This window comes from Anguilla rostrata, chromosome 7, assembly GCF_018555375.3.
Source record: "Anguilla rostrata isolate EN2019 chromosome 7, ASM1855537v3, whole genome shotgun sequence".
Lineage (NCBI taxonomy): Eukaryota > Metazoa > Chordata > Actinopteri > Anguilliformes > Anguillidae > Anguilla > Anguilla rostrata.
In genome coordinates this window covers 17674298-17694617 of record NC_057939.1, presented here as the reverse complement: position 1 = coordinate 17694617, position 20320 = coordinate 17674298, and the positions used below count along the sequence as shown (strand labels likewise).

The 20320-nt window shown below is 45.7% G+C and overlaps 1 protein-coding gene across 4 annotated transcripts in view; it reads left to right on the top strand.

Annotated features, from left to right (window-relative positions):
• The window catches only part of cacna1c (calcium channel, voltage-dependent, L type, alpha 1C subunit), a 231996-nt gene that overhangs the window by 179994 nt on the left and 31682 nt on the right, over window positions 1-20320 (top strand). For 2 of the 4 annotated variants that reach the window (XM_064343360.1, XM_064343359.1), the window contains 15 exons: window positions 968-1042; window positions 6509-6599; window positions 10096-10122; window positions 10711-10871; window positions 11155-11380; window positions 14754-14955; window positions 15260-15380; window positions 15914-16028; window positions 16129-16249; window positions 16673-16742; window positions 17814-17946; window positions 18360-18489; window positions 18691-18750; window positions 18962-19068; window positions 19572-19659. In XM_064343360.1, coding sequence (XP_064199430.1) covers window positions 968-1042; window positions 6509-6599; window positions 10096-10122; window positions 10711-10871; window positions 11155-11380; window positions 14754-14955; window positions 15260-15380; window positions 15914-16028; window positions 16129-16249; window positions 16673-16742; window positions 17814-17946; window positions 18360-18489; window positions 18691-18750; window positions 18962-19068; window positions 19572-19659 — 1727 coding nt within the window. The remainder of the gene's footprint in view (window positions 1-967; window positions 1043-6508; window positions 6600-10095; window positions 10123-10710; window positions 10872-11154; window positions 11381-14753; window positions 14956-15259; window positions 15381-15913; window positions 16029-16128; window positions 16250-16672; window positions 16743-17813; window positions 17947-18359; window positions 18490-18690; window positions 18751-18961; window positions 19069-19571; window positions 19660-20320) is intronic. The other 2 variants (XM_064343362.1, XM_064343361.1) reach the window with 1 other exon arrangement.

The following is a 20320-nucleotide window of genomic DNA, read 5'->3' as shown; positions in this document are numbered from 1 at the left end:
TCATCCATCCATGTGGTTACTGTTCTTCTCTGCTTGCCCTCTCTCTCCCTCTCTCTCTCTCTCTCTATATATCTCTCGCTCTCTCTCCCTCTCTCTCCCCCTCTCCCTCTCTCTCTCAGAGCGCTGGTGGATTTTTGTTTTTACACTTAGGGGCTATGTGAGGTAATGCTGCAGGTATATCACAGCAGTTTGTCTGTGAATGTTTTTTTTTTCAGAGTGCCAGTGGTGCCTTAAAGCAGACTGTAATCTTTTCTGCTTTCGGTACGTCAATATCCTTTACTGTGTGGTCTCCCTGTTATCTGTAAATCTTCCATGTACTCTGAGCTGGATTCACACTGTATGAGAAGGGTTTTGAACTCACTGCTTGATGCATTTATGCGCGTTTGTGTCCATTTTCTTTTCTCTTGTTCCCATGGAGGCTCATTGGTGTGTGACAGAGTTATTCAGTTCTGGTGCTATACAAAGCCCTTTTCAGTAAATTCAGATTCCTTGGCAGAAATACAGCAAAAATAATTGTCAGCTTGGTTTTCTAGTTTTCCCTATGCACCAGATTGAGACATGCTTGTGTGTGTATGAGTGTTTGAATGTTGTTTTTGCTGGTTCAGGGGTACATGTGTAAAAGCATATTTTTGTGATGACAATTTTCTCTCCTCAAAGACATTGCAGTACCGACAGGTGTGTATGTTCACTGTACGTGGCTCATCATTGGTGGTGTGTTTAAGGTGTGTGTGCTTATATTTGTCTGTGTTCATGCATATGTAAGTATATGCACTGAACAGCTTTTGTGCGTACTTGTGTACCTGTGGTTGTGTTTGTGCTCGTTTTCGGTCATGCATATGTAAATATGTATATGCACTGAGCAGGTCTTATGTGTACTTGTATACCTGTGGGGGTGTGTGCCTGTGTGTGTCGTGTATGTTCTATGCACTGACGCACTGAATGACGTTGCCCATCTTGTTTGAGGAAGGAGTCACCTTGGCCGACTTGCTTGACAAGAAGAAGGGGAAGTTTGCTTGGTTTAGTCACTCCAGTGAGACCCATGGTAAATGACGCCGGTGTGCGTGTGTGTGCGTGTGTACGTGTGTGCGTGCGTGCGAGGGTGTGTGTGTGAGCGCACTGGTGTCTCGCTGCAGTGAAGTGCGGTGCCGTGTTCGGCTCTTGTCGGCCATTGTGTTTTCTGTGTCTATGGGCTTGCTGTCCCCTGCGGGGTGTGTGTGTGTGTGTGTGTGTGTTTGTGTGTGTGTGTGTGTGTGTATGTTTCTACATGTGTATGAGCACATACGTGTATGTGTGTGTTTTGTGTTTCTACATAAGTACAAGTACACACGTGTATGTGTGTGTGTTTGTGTTTCTTCATATGTACAAGCACACATGTGTATGTGTGCATTTCTGTTTCTACATGTGTAAGTGCACACATGTGTATGTGTGCATGTTTGTGTTTCTACATGTGTACAAGCACACACGTATATGTGTGCGTGTTTGTGTTTCTACATGTGTACAAGCACATGCGTGTATGTGTCTTTGCGTGCTCTTTTATGTCACACCTTCACCCTGAAGGAGCCTGAACTGAGCTGGCTATTCCTCTCCCTCTCCTCAGAATATTGTTTTTACACCTTAAATTTGAATGAAATAATACAAAGTTGATGACAGCAGCTCTCTTCAGTGGTTAAACCATATCTGTCATATCAAGTGAGAAGAGCCATCATAAGCAACAGGTTGTTCATTGTCACTCACTGGGTTGCGTGAAGGTTTGATTTATTTTCCGTGTTAAGACTCACAATATTTCAAAAATGATCCACTCTTTGCCTTTCGTGGCCTTTTGAGCCAAAATGGCCACCCTGAAGGGAAAGCTTCCCTGAATCTACGTGAGCAGCGCTGGGTGTAAGTCACGGAAGTGGACAGCTGTAGAGTTTGTCTTCTAACAGCTGTGACCGTTCCTCTTCACAATCTGTGCTTTCCCTGTACGACGCCTTGACGCTCGCTATGGGAGTCCTCTCTCCTGCCCTCCGTTCCTGTTTGTTTTAGAGAAAATCCTGCGATTAGACCTCGGCATCGCATCTGTCCTCAGCAGGTGCTGCTTAGCTTTCCGTTTGACTGGGTCTCCGGGTTTCTGAGGGCTCGAGTCGGCTTGGCTTCCCCTGCTTTTGATGCTGTTGTGGTTGTCAGATGATCTCTTGAAACTGAATAAACATTGTTGTGAGGGTGTGATTTTACAACACATCATGTGCTTCATTAGTGGGAACAATAAGTGGAGGTTTGACATTTTATCCTCAGGTTCTTGGTTCACAGACTGAGGTTCCTTTGAATATGATTTTTTTTAACAGACACCGTGTGTGTGTTTTGTGTTTGTGTGTCTGTGTGCGTGTGTGTGTGTGTGTGTGTGTGTGTGTGTATTATTACTTTTGGGGACTGTGTTTCGTCTCTGGGCGTGTGATTAAATGTACTTGTGTACTTGCTTGTGTGTTCACGTGTATATTGTGTGTGTGTGTGTGTGTGTGTGTCTGTATGAGGCGAGCATGCGTGTTTGTTTCACGCGTGAGTGCCTGTGCGTGTTCGTGGGCGCGCGTGTGCACGCGTGTGTGGTTTCAGCGGGCGCTCTTTGTTTTCAGGGAAGAGCCGTCGTTTACAGTACATCCGCGGAGCGGTGAAGAGAAAAGCCGCTATACTTCGTAAGGCGTGTGCGTCTGCATGGCTAGCGCTCTCCTCCACCCGCCATCCCACCTGCAGCCGGTCCGCCCTCTTCTCCCCGCCCCTGTGCATTGGATCTCCGTCCTCCGCGGGCTATTTGCTCTGCAGAGTGCTAAAAGCGTTTCAGCGGGTATCTACATCGGAAAGGATAACTTCCTTTTTTCGTTGTTCTTACTTTTTTCTTTTTTCTTGGTGCCGTATTAAGATTTTTTTTAATGCTCTGGGTTAATATTCTGAATAGTGACAAAGCATGTGGAACTCACATTCTGAATATTAATGGGAGGAGAGACTTTTAATTGTTTTTTAAACCGCTGCAGCACCACTGTTTGAAATATCCGGACCCCAAGCATGTTTTTTTTTCCATACTCCGGATATTTTAATCAGTTGTACTATTTCAATTTCTCTTCTGATTGAAACGTGATACTAAAGGCTGATTCGTTAAAAGAAGCCATGATGTGCATGCATGGTTTCAGTTTATCAGAATGTATGGAGTGTCAAGGTACAGTTATATTGATATATTGCTATACCTTGGCACTTCTAAATATATTAGTACATTCAAATAATGTGAGCTGTTCAAGATTGCAATGACTCCAAAATTGCAATAACATGTTGCTATTGGGTGTGGAAGTTATATCTACCAGTTTAAGTAAAGTACTGCTCCAATGGGCTCTCTTTAATTTTATCCCAATGCAATGGAGGTACGCAGTTGTTTTTATTTGTTTTGTTATGGACATCCAAGTCAATTGACTGTAAGCACGTTCATTCACAGAGCAGTGGTTGTAGGGACAAATAGCATAATCGTAATGCGTATAGTCGTGGGAGTGAATTCATTTGAGGGGCCATTTTCTGACAGCTTTGTGCTGTGAGTGTTGCGTGGAGTGAATTAACTGTACCCACAGATGATTCTTTAACTGACCGTACTGTAAGGGGAAATGTGTTGCTGGCTTCCAGTCGAGGCAGGAGCTGTGCAGCTCGTAAGGCTTTTGTCTGCTTCTGTACACGCAGGAACACAGAGAAATTGATCACCGTGTCCTTCTGAAAATGGATCGATATGGCCACCTTCAGTTCAAGCTGTAATAGTTGTCATGGGGCAATTTCTCATAAATCACCCATATTTGTCCTCCCCCACCCCACGTTCTGTTTCCCCTGCTCTTAAACGGGTGATCGGGTACAACCCGTTGATGGAAATGTATCTTAGACATTTCATACGCCTATTGGCCCCACTCATCTTTGGCATGTAGTCCTAATGTCCCTTTCTCCTTGGCAAGCACTTGCCTTCTCAGCGATAATGACATTACTGTGTCATCACATCAGTCACTAATGCATACCGCACCACCACCCCCCCTCCTCCCCCCCAGCCCCCCACCCATATTTGTCTTCAGCCACTCTACACTTTACGCAAGATAAGAAGCTATCGAGTTTCTACAATTTCATTTGTCCACCCATTACACATCCATAGAAATCAAGCAATCCTTCCAGCAGGTCAGACAGGCCCTGAATTACACAAACAAGAGTGTATCTTTGGCACTGATCTATATATATATATATTGGATTTAACTGCTCCTGTCTCAACCCATCCCATCCATTTCCATGCTGAATAGCTACATCTCGTTCAGATCAAACCACTGCCCTGATTGTTGTTAATCTTCCCAGCCTCTAAGAATAGAGATTAAACTAGTTCATTTTGACAGGGGGAATATATTTAACACTGTTTGCCCCCAGAGATATTTCTTCTTGAAAGAATACTGAGGATGAAGGGACAGAAGTTGGATTTCTTTAAAGAAGGCAGATGGAAAAATAGGTAGGTGGGAAGATTTTGGATGGCTGTCCTGCAGTTTAGCTGAGGTGTTATAGTGTAGTATTTAATTCTAAATCTGCCCCAGGTGGAGCGCAGATATAGGCCATGTGCGATATCATGAGTGATAGCCTTCTTTCTAACATGATTCTAAATATATGGTTGCCATTTTAATGCAATTTTTTTTTCTTAACCTTCTTTTTAATCGTTATTTGACAATTTTATATTTGCTATAATGTTTGCTTCTGAATTTGGTCCATTGGTTGCATATTAGTCTCTGTATTTACATTTACAAACGTTTAGGCATTTAGCAGATTCTCTTACCTAATGCAACTTTCAAAAAGTCAATACATTAAGGTTTCGCAAACCATAGCTAGTACTTAAGCCAACAACCTAAGGTTCGGTAGTATAGGAGGTGCAACAAGCAGACTGAGAATCTAATGCTTTAAGTGTAATATTGGTGTGAGGGTGTTGTGTTAAACGTAGCATGCTGTAGGTAGGGCTAATAAACCTGTGATAGACAGGTGTTTATTCCTGTTCTGTCCTGACTGTACTGATGAGCTCATACCGCCACTCCTTCACTCTTCTGCAATTGTGAAGAACACAATCTGAACCAGCGCTGATATCTTACAGAGCAATTAATGCCGGTTTCATGGACTCTGACATCAGCATTAACGGCAGGAAAACAGAGTGCATATGAGGAACCACTCAACAAAATACCGGCCTGTAACCGCAGGAGCAATCAGATGAGCGTGTAATCGCCCTGAGGGGATGAGTCGCAGTTCCGGATGACTCTTAATTGCTCAAAGCGACTGGCTATGGGTGTCCATGAAACCGCCGTGGATGGGCGCGTCGCGTAGCCGCGGGCCGGACGCGCTGCTGCCGGAACACCAATCAGAAGGCAGCATGAGGATGTGACGGCGGTGATATCGGACGGCGGCTGACGCATGCTGTAGCATCTGCCGTAGAGGAGGCTCCCGGGCTGCATGTGACTGGCTTCTGTGTTGCTTTCGGCTCCCCGCTCCCGGAGCCCCCTGGGAGTTTACAGCGCTGGGCTGCCAGCTGCTGATTGGCCAGGACGGTTTGGCTCGGCCTTCGGTCGTCTCGCTTTGATTTCGTTTGAGTTTTCTTTTCTTTTCTTAGCAAGCAGGAGGACAGCGACCGCAGCATTTTCAAGGTGTTCTTGTTCAGCTGTTTTCGCCTTGTCACAAATGTGCTGTACAGTAATTTTCTTTTTTTTTTGCTATAGTCCAGAAGTGTTTTTTTGTTGTTGTTTTTTTGCTTCTTTTTTGATGGAGGAATATTTTGCTTTGTCTCCCTCTGGCCACATCAGACATTGCTGCAAAGCAGTGTGACCGTCGCTTCAAAGGGATGGCTATATTATAGCGTTGAATCCTTCCACCTTTAAAGTACTGCCTTATCAGAGAGCACAGGCCTAACATAATTATTTTGGGTGCTTATCATCTCTTTAATCTTTATATAAATTTTTTTACATCTTAATCATTACTGATATCAGAACTTACTTTTCCTTGTCCCCCAATGGTCAACAGTTCTGCCCTCTCTTACTGTCTCTCATTTCTGACTGGCACATGATTAATACATTTTTGTCATATATTAAATCTTCAAAATATTTGGACATACTTCTATGTGTACTTTTCTTGAATTCACACCTTTTTAAAAATAATGACAGCTTTTTTTCCCGGCCATAGGAGCCTACAGCATGTGAGTGGATGCGCTTCTCAGCCGAAGCACCAGTGAAAGCGTTCTCCTCCTCCTCCTCCTTTTGACGGTCTATCCCTGCAAGGCCCAGTGATAGAGCATCAAAATGAAGCACTTCTGTTTTTTCGCGTGCCGTCTGGCTCTTTGCGTGGGCGCTGCGGAGGCCTCAGTGTGTAGGGAGTGAGCTGTAAGGAGAGGGCTGAAGGCAATAACCAGCTTGTGATGAGGGTTCGTCCGGCGGGCGGCGCTGGCCATTCATCCTCTGTCCTGTCCTCTGCCCCCCCCACCCCCCTTCCCCCCCCTTAGTGAGCATGCCCACCAGCGAGAACGAGTCGGTCAACACGGACAACGCACCTGCCGGGGACATGGAGGGGGAGACCTGCTGTACCAGGCTGGCGTAAGTCCTGCTCTCAGTGTTCGCTTCTTACTCTCCCCTTCTCCCTCTCTCTCTCTCTCTCTCACTCTCTCACTCTGATCTCTCTCTCGCTCTCTCTCACTTTCTCTCTCCCTCCCCTTCTCCCTCTCTCTCTCTCTCTCTCACTCTCTCACTCTGATCTCTCTCTCGCTCTCTCTCACTCTCTCTCTCCCTCCTCTTCTCCCTCTCTCACTCTCTCTCTCCCTCCCCTTCTCTCTCTCTCTCTCTCTCTCTCACTCTCTCTCTTTCTCTCTCTCTCTCTCTATCGACCTCTCTCACTCTGATCCCATGTTCTTTCAGCATGCATTTATCTTTTTTTCTTTTATTTATCAGCTGTTTGTTTCTCTCTCACTGATATGACCATCTGGCGTCATTTCCTATTTCTAAATAAACATATTTATTATAACTTTTAATTTTTTTCTATAATGCTTTGGTTTGTGTTTCTCTCTCTTCCTCCTGCCATTCCCTCTTTCCACCTTTACTAATCGAATCCTAAGTAGTAAGTACTTAGTACTAATCCATTCAGGACTGCCTTGGTACCCTCCTGTGCAGCAGAGAGGTGGTGTGCAGTGTTTTAGCGCAGGTGTGACCGTGCTCGTAGATCTCGGTCATTTCAACAGCTTCTGCTGCGCTGTGCACAGATTCACAGCTAGAGGAAACACCATTCACTCAGCTAATCATGTCAGTTCTATTTGACATGAAGAGCACACTTAGTGTCCCATGGGCTGTGCCATCTACCGAGTGTGTTAGCAGTATGTTATGCTAAGAGTATGAGTTGAGTACAGCTCAGTCAGATTGGACAGACCTCGTCCTCTGGCTTTTTTGAAGCCGTGGACCTTGGGTTTCTCTTTCTACGTTTTGTATGCATTTAATGTTCTGGCACCCATACTGTCCTCTGTTATCCCCTCTGTACATCTGTTTCTGTTGTTTGTTATCTGGTTGCTGATAGATAAGCCAATCACAGCTGAGTCCAGTCATTACACAGTGCCCTGTATCAGGCTGACCATTCACAGCTGGCGATGTCATCACAGAATGCCCTGTAGCAAGCTGACCAATCACGCAGTGCTCTTTATCATGCTAACTGTTCTTAGCTGGGTCCTATCATCACACAGTGCCCTGTATCAGGGTGACCAATCACAGCTCCTGTCATCACAGATCGCTCTCTATCAGATTTACTAATTACAGCTGCTGATCTTGTCATCACACTGTCTCCTGTATCAAGCAGACTAATGAACTCCAATTTTACCCAGTAAAATCAACCGGTGAAGTAAGATCATTGCCTGGAAATTAATTTAATGTTATTCATACTCATTTTTTCCACACTTGACAATAGCAAATGGGCATCGTATTTTTAAAATATAATCAACTTATGAATAATTTATGAATCACCCAGGGACGTTCATTTCAACCTAAAATAACCTCTGGTAAGCGGCCATTTGCAATGGGAAACTTGACAAATAGCTGTGGCTGTGCAGTCACACCTATCGGAGGCCTCGTTTATGAGATAAGTCTCCAGCCGTGCTAAAAAAGAATCTCTGTAGCCATGTAGCCATCCCTGAGACAGATCTGCCAGCGTCAGCCTGGCTGTGCACGCAAGGCCTTCATCGGGACTGTGGGTCGCATCGGGTGAAGGCGGCGCTCATAAGTGGGCAGTGGGCTCTATTGGGCCGTGTCTGAGCCACCTACTCTAACTGGCACAGGGCTGGAACTCAGGCCCCTGTCAGTCACGCTCAGAATCAAGGAGAAACCAAGGACAAGAGAGGTTGGAGGGGGATGAACTGCATAATACACCACAATATCTCACAAGTACTGCCTCACTTATCAAATAACAACAGCACAGCTTTCCAACACCATTTATTGGTAGAATTGTATAGTTTGGAGGAGTTTTTCCTCTGCAGTGCCCCCTATCAGAATGGAGTAGAACTGCAGCACATGATGTTGCTTGTCGTAAGTGGCTAGCGGTTGTTGGTTTGAAAGTGGAGTTGCGCAATCACAGTCTCTTTGTGCAGAGCTGGATATGCACTGCTTACTCCGTGAACTTACTGCTCAGACAGGAAGAAGGCACTATCTGTTACCTAGCCAAGACCGATCCAGGCTAGGTGTATGTATGCGTGTGCATGTGTTTGTGTGTTTGCACACGCACCGTGAATTGCTTGCCTGTGAGCTTTATGATCTGATCGCAGGGAACCTGTATATGTGCTTACGATGGCATGGTAAAAACGACAGTGACAGACTCATGCATTTGTACCGAAGTCACTGAACCTTCAAATGCCCTTTGGCCTGCCCACATGGCATCTGAGGTCACTGTGTTGTGATTAAGTGACGAGAGACTGCCATGGACTGCATGCTTCCTCTACTGCTTGCCCTTCCGCATTCCCTTATCTGTGCAGTGTTGAATGTATCTGCTTGTGGTTTGGTCATGCGCATGCAGTTTATTAACTAGTTTATTTTCCCCTCTCTGCCACACACCTTTGTTATAGAGCTGAAAGGTGGTTGATTAGTTTTCTCCATGCTACATTGTGAACATTGCAATGTAGCTCTTGATCAATGGCCATTCAGAAAGCTGTACTCTTGTGATAGCGCTCACCTGTTGTCACACAGTAAGTGTTCGGTTCTCGTGTACCGTGTTGGGTATGTTTGTGAGTGCGCGGGTGCGCCGTGTGAACCCGTTGCGTCTGGCCGTGTTCCCGCTGAATACATATTGCTGTCGTGGAGCAGTCACCGCCCACGGCGCCCTCCGCTGACATCACTGGCATCTTCTCCCAGATCAGCCAATTAAGGCCCGGCCTCAGGCCTTCATTCACTTCATCTTATTCAAAAAGAAAATAGTGTTCATAAAGCATTGTTTTCAAGTTTCTTTATACAAACATGGTTTGCCAAGTATGTCTTGTACTTGTTGAACTCACCAAGTTGTGTTTGTCCAGTAAAAAATAAAATTCTCTAATAATTTTCAAAGTTAAGGACATATGTTCATTGAGTCCAGAGTTCCACTGCCGGTACCCATGACATGACCATAGTTCGTTGGTGACCTGGACATAAACTTCAGAAACTAACCTCTCTGTAGAAGAGTAGTAGTGTGAAACCAATGAGTACGAAACCATTCTTGATTAGTTCATACAGACACTACCAAAAACTATGGGAAGGAAGTAAATGAAATGAAGAGAAAACTCTCCATGACATATACAAATAAAAAATTTTGGTTATTGTAGAGCAGCCAAGCAGACCAACAGGGCCCCAATATCAATATCCAAATCTCATGGAAGCGTTTATAAACATTAAAAAAAAGCTGTCTGTACTGATACTCTGCACTGTCTTCTTTGTGCCAACACAAGGGAAATTGTTTCCTGTGTTATTGCAATCATTGCTGGTCAATGTTGTTTTTTTTTACTGTTGTTACTGAGTCTCTTTTCTCTGAAAAAATGTCCTCCATAATGTTCTGTCTTGTTCTGTGTATAATCCATTCTGTTTTTTGTTCCAGAAATAGGATCTCCAAATCCAAGTTCAGGTTAGTAGATCTTGTGAAAGGACAGGCTCTGCGCTGCTCTGTGGTCGTTCGCTTCCCCTGTGTGTGGAGAGCATTGTGTGTTTGTGTGGTGTGCTCCGTCTTCTATGTTGTGATCACCGTGTGCCATAGCCAATCACTGAGAACCCAGAATGCCAGCCAATCAGAACAGGTTCTGTTCAGACCATGTTGAAAAAAACATAGCTGTGAATGGCCTTACTCCTTTTTCTAAAGGCATTTCTGACATTCTTTCTTTTCAGCTGAAGTTCAGCAGATGATTCCAGCTTTAGGACTAAGATGCTAATATTCTGTATCTTCATCCATATTGTAAGAATTCGGTGTGTTAAATAGTGCATAACTTGTATTTATTTTTGTGAAGATTTTTACTCCAGTTTGGTGATTTATTGCATTTAATCTTAATATTTAGCGGTTTTATCACATTACTCATTTTCATCCTTATTTTCCCTGTGGATAGGAATCATAGCAGTGTATCAGGGATATCCAAAAGTAGCCTGGTTTCTTAAAATGTTTTATCCTGCTGAAGACTGCTGCCCTGTTCACTTCCCATCCCCTTGCTTCCTCCTGGGATAGCCGGTACTCGCGACGGTGGAACCGGCTGTGTCGTCGGAAGTGTCGAGCAGCCGTGAAGTCCAACGTGTTCTACTGGCTGGTGATCTTCCTGGTCTTCCTCAACACGCTGACCATTGCCTCCGAGCACCACCGGCAGCCTGAATGGCTCACTGAAGTGCAAGGTAGAGCTGAGATATGGGGTGCTCGCAGTGTATCCAACACCATTACTCCACAGCTATTGTTCAAGTTTTAATGTTTCCAGGTTGTACATACGGTATGTGGTAAACACATTCTTTTATTTTGTCTTCCGGAGTTTGAGCAATGTTCTCTCGCACCCCCCCTCTCTCTCTCTCTGTTTCTTTCTCTCTTTTTCTCTGTCTCACTCTGTTCTTTTCTTTCTCTCTCTCCCTCTCCTTCTCTCACCCTCTCTTTTGCTGTCTCTCTGCCTGGTCTTGGGTCCCTCAGACATAGCGAACAAGGTGCTGCTGGCCCTGTTCACGGGGGAGATGCTGCTGAAGATGTACAGCCTGGGCCTGCAGGCCTACTTCGTCTCGCTCTTCAACCGCTTCGACAGCTTCGTGGTGTGCGGCGGGATCCTGGAGACCATCCTGGTGGAGACCAAGATCATGTCCCCGCTGGGCATCTCCGTGCTGCGCTGCGTGCGCCTGCTGCGCATCTTCAAGATCACCAGGTACGCCCCGCTCCCCGCCGTCCCCGTGCCCTCGCCTGGTTCCCGTCCCAGAACCCTCTGCTCTCCCCCTCTCTGCCCACCTACCTGCTGTTCATCCCATCCTAATCGTCTCTCCGCCCAAGGATTCAGACCCCCGCTGTGGCTGCTCTTGGCTGCCCTTGGTTGGTTTGCTACCACAAACGGTGAAGGCCGTGCGTATAACTTTGTCCCTCAGAAGTCACGTTGACAGGCTGGCAACGGTTGCCTAGGCTTTATGGATGAGCCGTGGTGGATATCCCTTCACAGGTGACCTGCTGTTGTCATCGCTTTAGCGGTAAAGTGGGGTTCACTTTGCGGGCCTCGGCGTGACACGGCTGTGGTCTCTGTCCCGGCGTCTGCTCTGACCTCCATTTTTGAGGGGGCTGACAAAGCACCGCGGCGCTTGGGTCGCTTGGCTTCCCTGTTATTTACCGCTCTCCTTGAGCTGTGCCATCCAAGGTGTCTGGCTGTAATGAGCTTCATTGATTTTATGACACAGGGCCCGAGTTTGTTGTCCGTTAGCTTGAGGCGAGTGTATCAGATTCAGCAAAGCGTCAGCCGAGGCTTTAAAAGGAAACAATCCTGCCTTTCCCTTTTATGTCCTGGATTACTCTGCAGGAATGAGATTTGGGTTTATTAAAGCATTACCTCCATCTCCCGCTGACTGACATTCATCCCCATAGTGGGGTAACCCCCACACTGAGATATTTATCAGGTTTCACGTTTTTCTGCCTTTCGGTGCCGGAATACAAATCCTCAAATTGTCGATGTGGTTCTCCATGGTAACGCCTAGAATCTTTAGAAAGAATAACGAGTCGAGAGGCATAGTTTTTTTTCATTTTCATCTCTTTCCTTATCATTAAAGGTAACATTTTGGAAACAGGTGCTGCCAAGCAGGGATTTTGTTATCTCAGATTCTTTCTCTGTTTCGTGTGTTGGATTCTTATGGAGTCTTATACTGTACCTGTCGGAGGATACCACTGTTTTATTTTGCATCACTTGCCAGGGATATCTTTTGACTTTTAACTATTTTTGATCCCCTTCAGTTTTTCATCCCTTGATGGGAATGATTGTGTGATTGTGCATGTGCGTGCGTGTGAGTGTGTGCGTGTGTGTGTATGAGTGTGCGTGTGTGTGTGTGTATGAGTGTGCATGTGTGTGTGCGTGTGATTGTGCGTGTGCGTGCGTGTGAGTGTGTGGTACAGCACAGTAGCTTCCACAGCTGGAATAGTCATTGTTTGCATGGCCAACGATGTTCACTCAGAGCACAGAGTAGATGTTTCTGTCACTGGGAACTACAGTGGGGCCTAGGGAATCCACTGCAGTTTCCATTCACTCCTGCTGCAGGCCTGTTTGGGGGCAGACTCATTTGCCAGGGTGCATATTGCACTGTCACGGTCAGTGATTCAGCGCGGTCGAAATTGCATTTCTGTGGAAACAGGCTACCTCACGGCGTCGAGTCAAACCCTCCTCCTCTTGACGCCGCTCTTTTTGCCGGTTGAGTGAATTCAGCTTGCCCATAGTTTGACCGCTCTTCAGATGGCAATTTGGCAATTTGCAGACCTGCCTTGTTTAAAGTTAAGCATCTCTGAGTGCCAGCTCAGCCGCTCTGTTTCTGCAGCATGACACCACTGTAATTCTGTTAACCTCCATTAATTGCAGCCTCCCACTACAACCTGATTACAAGCTACACGCGCAGCGGTTGAGCATGTGAAATCATTCTGCAGCGGGAGGCCTCTTCAGTGCCGTGCCCAGCTAAATCACTCGTCCTCTAGGTAGCGTGCACCTGCAATTGAATCTTAGTGTCAGTACCAGCTGTGGCCAGGACTCCCACGCAGTGTGCAACTGGCCGTAGCATCATGCAGGGAGGGAGGTTCACAGTTGGTTGGCCTTATCATGCAATAGCGTCTCCCTTGGTTATTTGGGTTACTATGCAGCTAATCTGATGGACTGCAGACTGCACTCTCTCGCACTGAGGTCAGAGCAATGGGGTGTGCCTACAGTTAAGACTGGCCTTTCTAAATTGGGAGAAAAGCAAAGCAGGGCATAATAAAAGAACAGGTTTCGGGTTAAAAATCTGAGGGGGTGGGAGGGGGAGGAAGGTACAGGTCACGTTGAGCAAGAAATTTAACAAACCTTCTCTAAATATCCAGCTGTAAAAATGTATGACGAAGGATGTATGGAACAATATGTAATTCCCTCTGGACTTGTTGTCTTGTTGTGTTACGATGTCATGGACCCAGATTTTGTATTATTCTTTTAGCCTTTTAGAAGGCTTTTTCGTCTGTTCTGTTTCATCTGTTGCTTTTTTCCCTGGCTCTTCCCATCTGTTGTCTTCACACGTGTATGATTCCAGTGTCACCCTCACAATAACAGTGCTGTGCTCTCTCCACTCGTCTGACACATCTGTCTGCGTGCACATGTGCGCATGCCATCTGTCTATGCGCAGACACAAGTCTTTGCATCCGTGCTTGTTTCTGTTGATGGTCAAACAGTAGATGCTTGGGAGGAAAAAACACACCTCTCTCATGCCTCTGTCTCGTCTTCTCCCCTCAGTGAGTTTCCAAAGCAGAGTGCCTGTTGCTTCTTCAACTCTTGTATCCCATGTAACCAGCTGGAGTGAGTGAGAATCTGCCCTCTACTCAGCATGGACCTTTTTTCTGAATGCTGGACTGTTATCTCCTGCTCCTCCCAGAACCCCTTGCTGCAAGACGAGGAGTCCCTGCACACATGACAATGCTACACTGGCGTTCACCTTCGAAGCACGTGAAGCGATAGCATGTTGGGTGGGATCAGGGGGACCCATTCCCCCTCCCTTCACTGTGGTTTCTAAGGCAGTGAGGTTTGCACCTGGTCTTTTGAAAGCCTGGAAACTTGGGACCTGGAGTTTGAGTGCGACAACAGGGGAAAAAAAAGTTTTTCATATCCTGGAAAACGAGGAACCTGGTTCAACCTTGAGCTGAAATTCTCAAGGCTACTACTTATGTTGTCTGACTGTGCCTGAGCTATGATCTCTCTGCATTACCGTTCCCTGTGGCTCTGCTTAAAACCTGAGTGTTGAAATGGAGCCCTTGTTTTAGGTTCAGGGTTTTCAGGCCTTCAGTAGCTATGGTGAAACCCCATGACTATAGAAACTTTAGAGAACCAAGAGGAGAAGGGAGCTTGTGACATTTGTTTCTATCAAATTGGTTACACAGGAAGACAGAATGTTCTCCTGTATCAAAGAGTTTAGTGACTTCCTCTTTGAATGAGTACGAGGTGAATGCCGGTGTAGTCGGTCTGCTGCTTGGGGAATGTAATCCTAGTGCCGGGGTCCGTGTTTGACAGACATGCTTCCACACCATCCCTTCTCCAGGTATTGGAACTCTCTGAGCAACCTGGTGGCCTCCCTGCTGAACTCTGTGCGCTCCATTGCCTCCCTGCTGCTGCTGCTCTTCCTCTTCATCATCATCTTCTCCCTGCTGGGCATGCAGCTCTTTGGCGGGAAGTTCAACTTTGATGATACGCGACGCAGCACCTTTGACAACTTTCCCCAGTCGCTGCTCACTGTGTTTCAGGTACCAGGTCCTTGCTCGCTGTATTTTTAATATCAGAGTTACTGTTGACTGTACTTCGCTTATCAGTCATTGTTGTCAGTGATGCAATGGCCTTTTGCTAACTGTCTGTCAGTCTACTCCATTTGATTTCAGAGCCCTGTACACAATGGCACTACTAATGTACAAAAGCTTCTATTAATGTGCTAGCTTCTTCAATGTTTGTACTTGATACATAAATGTATCTCGGGGGGACAAGAGATGGAGTTTGTAACGAGCCAGATTTACATATGCCTGATATTTTTGCATATGTATTCTGTCACCACAGATCCTGACAGGTGAGGACTGGAACTCAGTGATGTATGACGGGATCATGGCTTATGGAGGGCCGTCCTTCCCGGGAATGCTGGTGTGCATCTACTTCATCATCCTCTTTATCTGCGGAAACTGTATCCTTCTGACTATCTCAGCGACAACCTCCAATATAGCAAGGCCAGTCACTTCCAGCCTGCAAGGACCTGGCTGCAGTCAGGGGTTTATAGTTAGATATCTAAATTTGCCTTTACTTATCTGAATTGCAATGTATTTGGGATAGGCACCCACACACACGCACATGCACACACACATGCACACACACGCGCATGTACACACATGTACACACACACACATACACACACATGCATACTGTACGCACGCACACATACATACACACACATATATGAGATGGGGTTTGATTATGTACTCAAAAGCAGTATTGATAGCAGTAGATAAAGGTGCTTGCTCTGGATTAGAACTTTACACTTCACTGTACAATCCTATGCCAAATTCCTCTCTATGTAAATTATTTGTGAATTGAATTTTAAAACTTCTAGAAGGGTTGTCCCCTCTCTTTGTTTGGAATGAAAGGTATGTATGTATATTCTTCTGTCCTTGTGTGCACCATATGACCAATTTATGCCTTCTTGACAACCTTGTCAACCAGACATCCTCCTGAATGTCTTCTTGGCCATCGCTGTGGACAATCTTGCAGATGCAGAGAGTCTGACGTCAGCCCAGAAGGAGGAGGAGGAGGAGAAAGAGAGGAAAAAGCTTGCCAGGTAGCAGGAAGTTACTAGGAAATGTAACTTTGGTATATTAAAATATGAATGCATGCATGAGTGGTGTCCATCCCTACCCACTTCCCTGTTTTGTACAAAGAACTGCCAGCCCAGAAAAGCGAACAGACAACGAGAAACCACCACTGGAGGAGGAGAAGAAGGAGGAGAAGATTGAGCTGAAATCCATCACTTCAGACGGGGAGACTCCCACTGCCACCAAGGTGAGTGTGGCACACCAGCCAGGTTAGAATACATTCTGAGCATCAGCACATCCCTTACAGAGTGTTTATATATTTTGGAGAGAACTACCACAAAGACACACAACTTAGCTTTAACAATTGTCTTTTTTCCTATGGAGGACTGCTTTCATTCCTGTATATTGCTGGTTTCATTAAAAAAAGGCTTCTCTTTTTGTTCAGCCAGCACTGGAATGTAAAATAATCTATACTGAATGTCAAAATCACAAGCAGTCAAAGAAAGCTTCACTCTTGAAGGTTTGTTGCAATGATCTCATCTTCTCAGGTCTAGCACATTTCAGAGCATATTGTGACTTCCCATGATTACTTTCGTGAGTTGCAAATGAGAGGCAGGAGCTTTGCTGAACGTTGCATCTGATCTGTCCTCGCTTTTACCTGAATTTTCAGATAAACATTGAGGAGTTCCAGGGGGATGAAAATGAAGAGAAGAATCCCTACCCTGCTAACGACTTCCCAGGTACATCCCCGCTCTCTCTGTGACTAGGTGCTTTGCCCAAAGCATTGGCCGTGTAATTGAGTACATATTTCTTTGTTGTTTTTTTCCCAAAATGCATCCTTGGCTAAAAGCTTGATGGAGTCATATTTACTGCATCAATTTTCACAACAGCCTGTGGCAGACTTGCAACTGACTCTGAAGAGCTGTGTTAAAAAAAAATAGTACAATGAAGATCTAGAAAACTGAATCTGTGATTCTTTGCCAAAATATTTTAAAATAATTCTTGCAAAAAAAAATGTAGAAAGCTGGCTGCTTTCCCCTTTTTCAGTGGGCAAGGGTAGCTGGGTACAACCTATGTCTCTAAAAGACTGGTGAAATCATTTTTTTAATTTCTGGAGTCTCACAGGCAATATTGCAACCCAAACAGTTAATATTTGTAGTGCCCATTTCTGCAAGGGGGGCTTCACCAGCTATCTACAAAAACAAGGTGGCTTTGCTAAAAATCTAGCACTGGTGAATGGTATGGTGCCTTCCCTCCTTTCACCTCCCTCCCAACTGTTGTTGCTAGCAACACTCCCGGATTGGTGAGTAGGCCTACCATTAGCTAGTGGGTGGACAGGATACATGCCCACCCTGTCTTTATCTGCTCAACAGGTCATGGTAATCTAATAATGTGTACTAAAATGTAATGGTTATAATTGGGCTAAAAACTTGAAAGAAGGCATTATGAAGAAGACACATTACAAAGACAATCTATTGTCATTTCTGGGGGATATAACCACAAGTTGAATCCAGTTTCCTGGACCTTGAAACTGTGGTCTTTAGGTGTACCGTGTTATTGGTTAGATCGGGATTGATTTTAGGACTAAACCACTAATAGTACCAATAGTACGTGTGTTTGTTTTTGTGCGGCACAGCATAGTAACTCAAATCAAGTCCTACAACAGTCTCTTGTTTAGTCAGCCACACACAGGTTGGTGCTGGGGATCTCACATCGCTTTTCGTCATGTTTTTTTTTCCTCAAAGCGCTGTCCTCTCTCTGGCTGTACACTCTCCTCCTCTTCCCCCCCCCCCTTTCTTTTCGTCCTTCAGGGGAGGAAGAGGACGAGGAGCCGGAGATGCCGGTGGGGCCGCGGCCACGCCCTCTCTCGGACATACAGCTGAAGGAGAAGGCCATACCCATGCCAGAGGCCCGTGCCTTCTTTGTGTTCACTCACACTAACAAGTAAGCAGTGCAGCCTGGCGATGGGGGACTGGCATGTCCTCCAAATGTGGCTGGAAAAGGGGTGGGGCAATGGGGAGGGATGTGTCCCACAGCTGCATCTGCCTGAGGTGGGCCATGAGGGGGATGGATGGATTGTGTCCCATAGAAGTCAGAGGTAGGATTTAGTGAGAACAATATCAAAGTTATTACCATAGCTCCTAAAACAGCAAGGGAAGCCAGTTCTCAGGAGTCTGTTGTGCTGTATGTAAATATTGCTTAATGGTCTTCCATACAGTCCGCATCAAGGCCTTCTGTTTTCTACTGCAGGTAGTGACTCCTGCTGTTGCTGTGGCTCTATGGAAAGTGTTGTTCCATAAAGTGTTGTTCTGGTTCCTGAACCTTATCTTCTCTTCTCTTCTGTTTTTTACTCAAAGGTTCAGGGTACTTTGTCACAAGATTGTGAACCACAACATCTTCACCAACCTCATCCTCTTCTTCATTCTACTGAGCAGCATTTCACTGGCGGCTGAAGACCCTGTGAAGAACGACTCCTTCAGGAACCAGGTTCAGATTCTCTTCCCCATATCACATTCAGATGGACTTAGACCAAATGTGATTTTACTGTTGCCCTCAGTGGCAATGGTAGAGAGCCAGTGAGGTTTTTTTGTTTTTTGTTTTTTTGTTGTGTGATTTGGAGTCCTTCTGTCTGAGTGTACTGCATGCAGTGTATGAGCCCTATGTTAATACCTCTTGTCTTTCTCTCAGATACTAGGCTATGCAGATTACGTCTTTACAGGACTGTTCACGATCGAAATTATCTTAAAGGTACGGTCTGTCACCCTGTACTTCTGTCTTACAGGCCAAATGCGGTCTAGCAACAGCTAGCGTAGTTTGATTTTTTGTAAGGTGGTGGTGGGGGGAGGGTGGGTGTTCCTTCTGACACTGCGCACTGAAGCTGTTCAGTACGTGGTTGGCTGTTGCCATGACAACAGGGGCTGGATTACTCAGACTGTGTCTCCCCTCCTTCCCTCTGCAGATGACAGCATACGGAGCCTTCCTTCACAAGGGCTCTTTCTGTCGCAATTACTTCAACATCCTGGACCTGGTGGTGGTCAGTGTGTCCCTCATCTCCTCTGGGATCCAGTGAGTCCAGCTCATACTGCGCCCCCCCCTCCTCCAACCCCCCCACGCTCCCTCTGCTGTTTGAGTCCCCATTCTGGAGGGAAGCAGTCTGCCTGCCTGTTTAGACCTGATTGGCAGGATCTCCCTGACCAATTACCGCCCCCACACTGAAGCACAATGGTGGTGTAGTATTAAAGAAGGTCACGGTTCTGTGCTGCAGCCATGACTTTTGAATCGAGCCCTCACTGAATGCCGTGATGAAATTGTGCATTGGTATGTAGCTGATATATGGCTTGCTATACATCCTGAATAACAGACTTTTTTAGTTAATAGGTGCGTCTCTGTGGTGAGTCTCATAGCACGCCAGTCGTTCTGTCTCTTCTCCCACTGCTGTTCCCAGGTTTCCCTGTTTCCCCACCCTGATAGCCGATCTCTGGATGGCCTTTCCACCAGGATGGTTTGCTGTGCAATTTGCTTGTGTCCCCCTTAACCTGGTGTTTGTCTTCGTGATGTGTGCCCCACAGGTCAAGTGCCATTAACGTTGTGAAGATCCTCAGGGTGCTGCGAGTGCTGAGGCCCTTGAGGGCCATCAACAGAGCCAAGGGCCTGAAAGTGAGTGCATCCTCTTGACCTCTACCCGCTTCAACCCCCCATCAACAGCCAGATGATAGTGCTTTTGTCATTACATTACATTCAGTCACAGACACTCCTATCCAGAGCGAAGTGAAGTAGTGGAGAACACCCATGTTATTCTCAGGAATAAGATGTGGTAGGTGTGTAGGGCCTGGTGATCTTTTGCAGATATAAGAGAGCTGTTCCCTTTAGCTACCTGATAGGCTAGCACCAAGGTTTCGAATCTGATGCAAGCTAATCTAGGTAGCCAGTGGAGGGAGATGGTTGTGATGTTCATTTTTGCCTCAGAAAATAAGCACATACACATAAATATAAATTCACATTAAACAGTTTACTCCATAGCTGCCGGAATTCTTATTACAAACTATTGACATATTTTCTACACTCTAAACTGTTATGTTCCTTGCTTATTGTTTTATTAGTGTCATGAATCCCTCCTCCCCAGTTTTTATTAATTCAGTTCTCTATTCGGTTCAAAACTTTTAATGTCAGTTTTGGTTAAAAATATAATGTACCTTTGGCTCAGACTTAATTAAACACCTAATGCTCAGAGTCTTGCTTGCATTTGTAAGTAAAATTACAGTGGCGATGCAATGCCTGTTCAACAAACATTGAGTTTCTAAAGGGGTATGTGAAATAG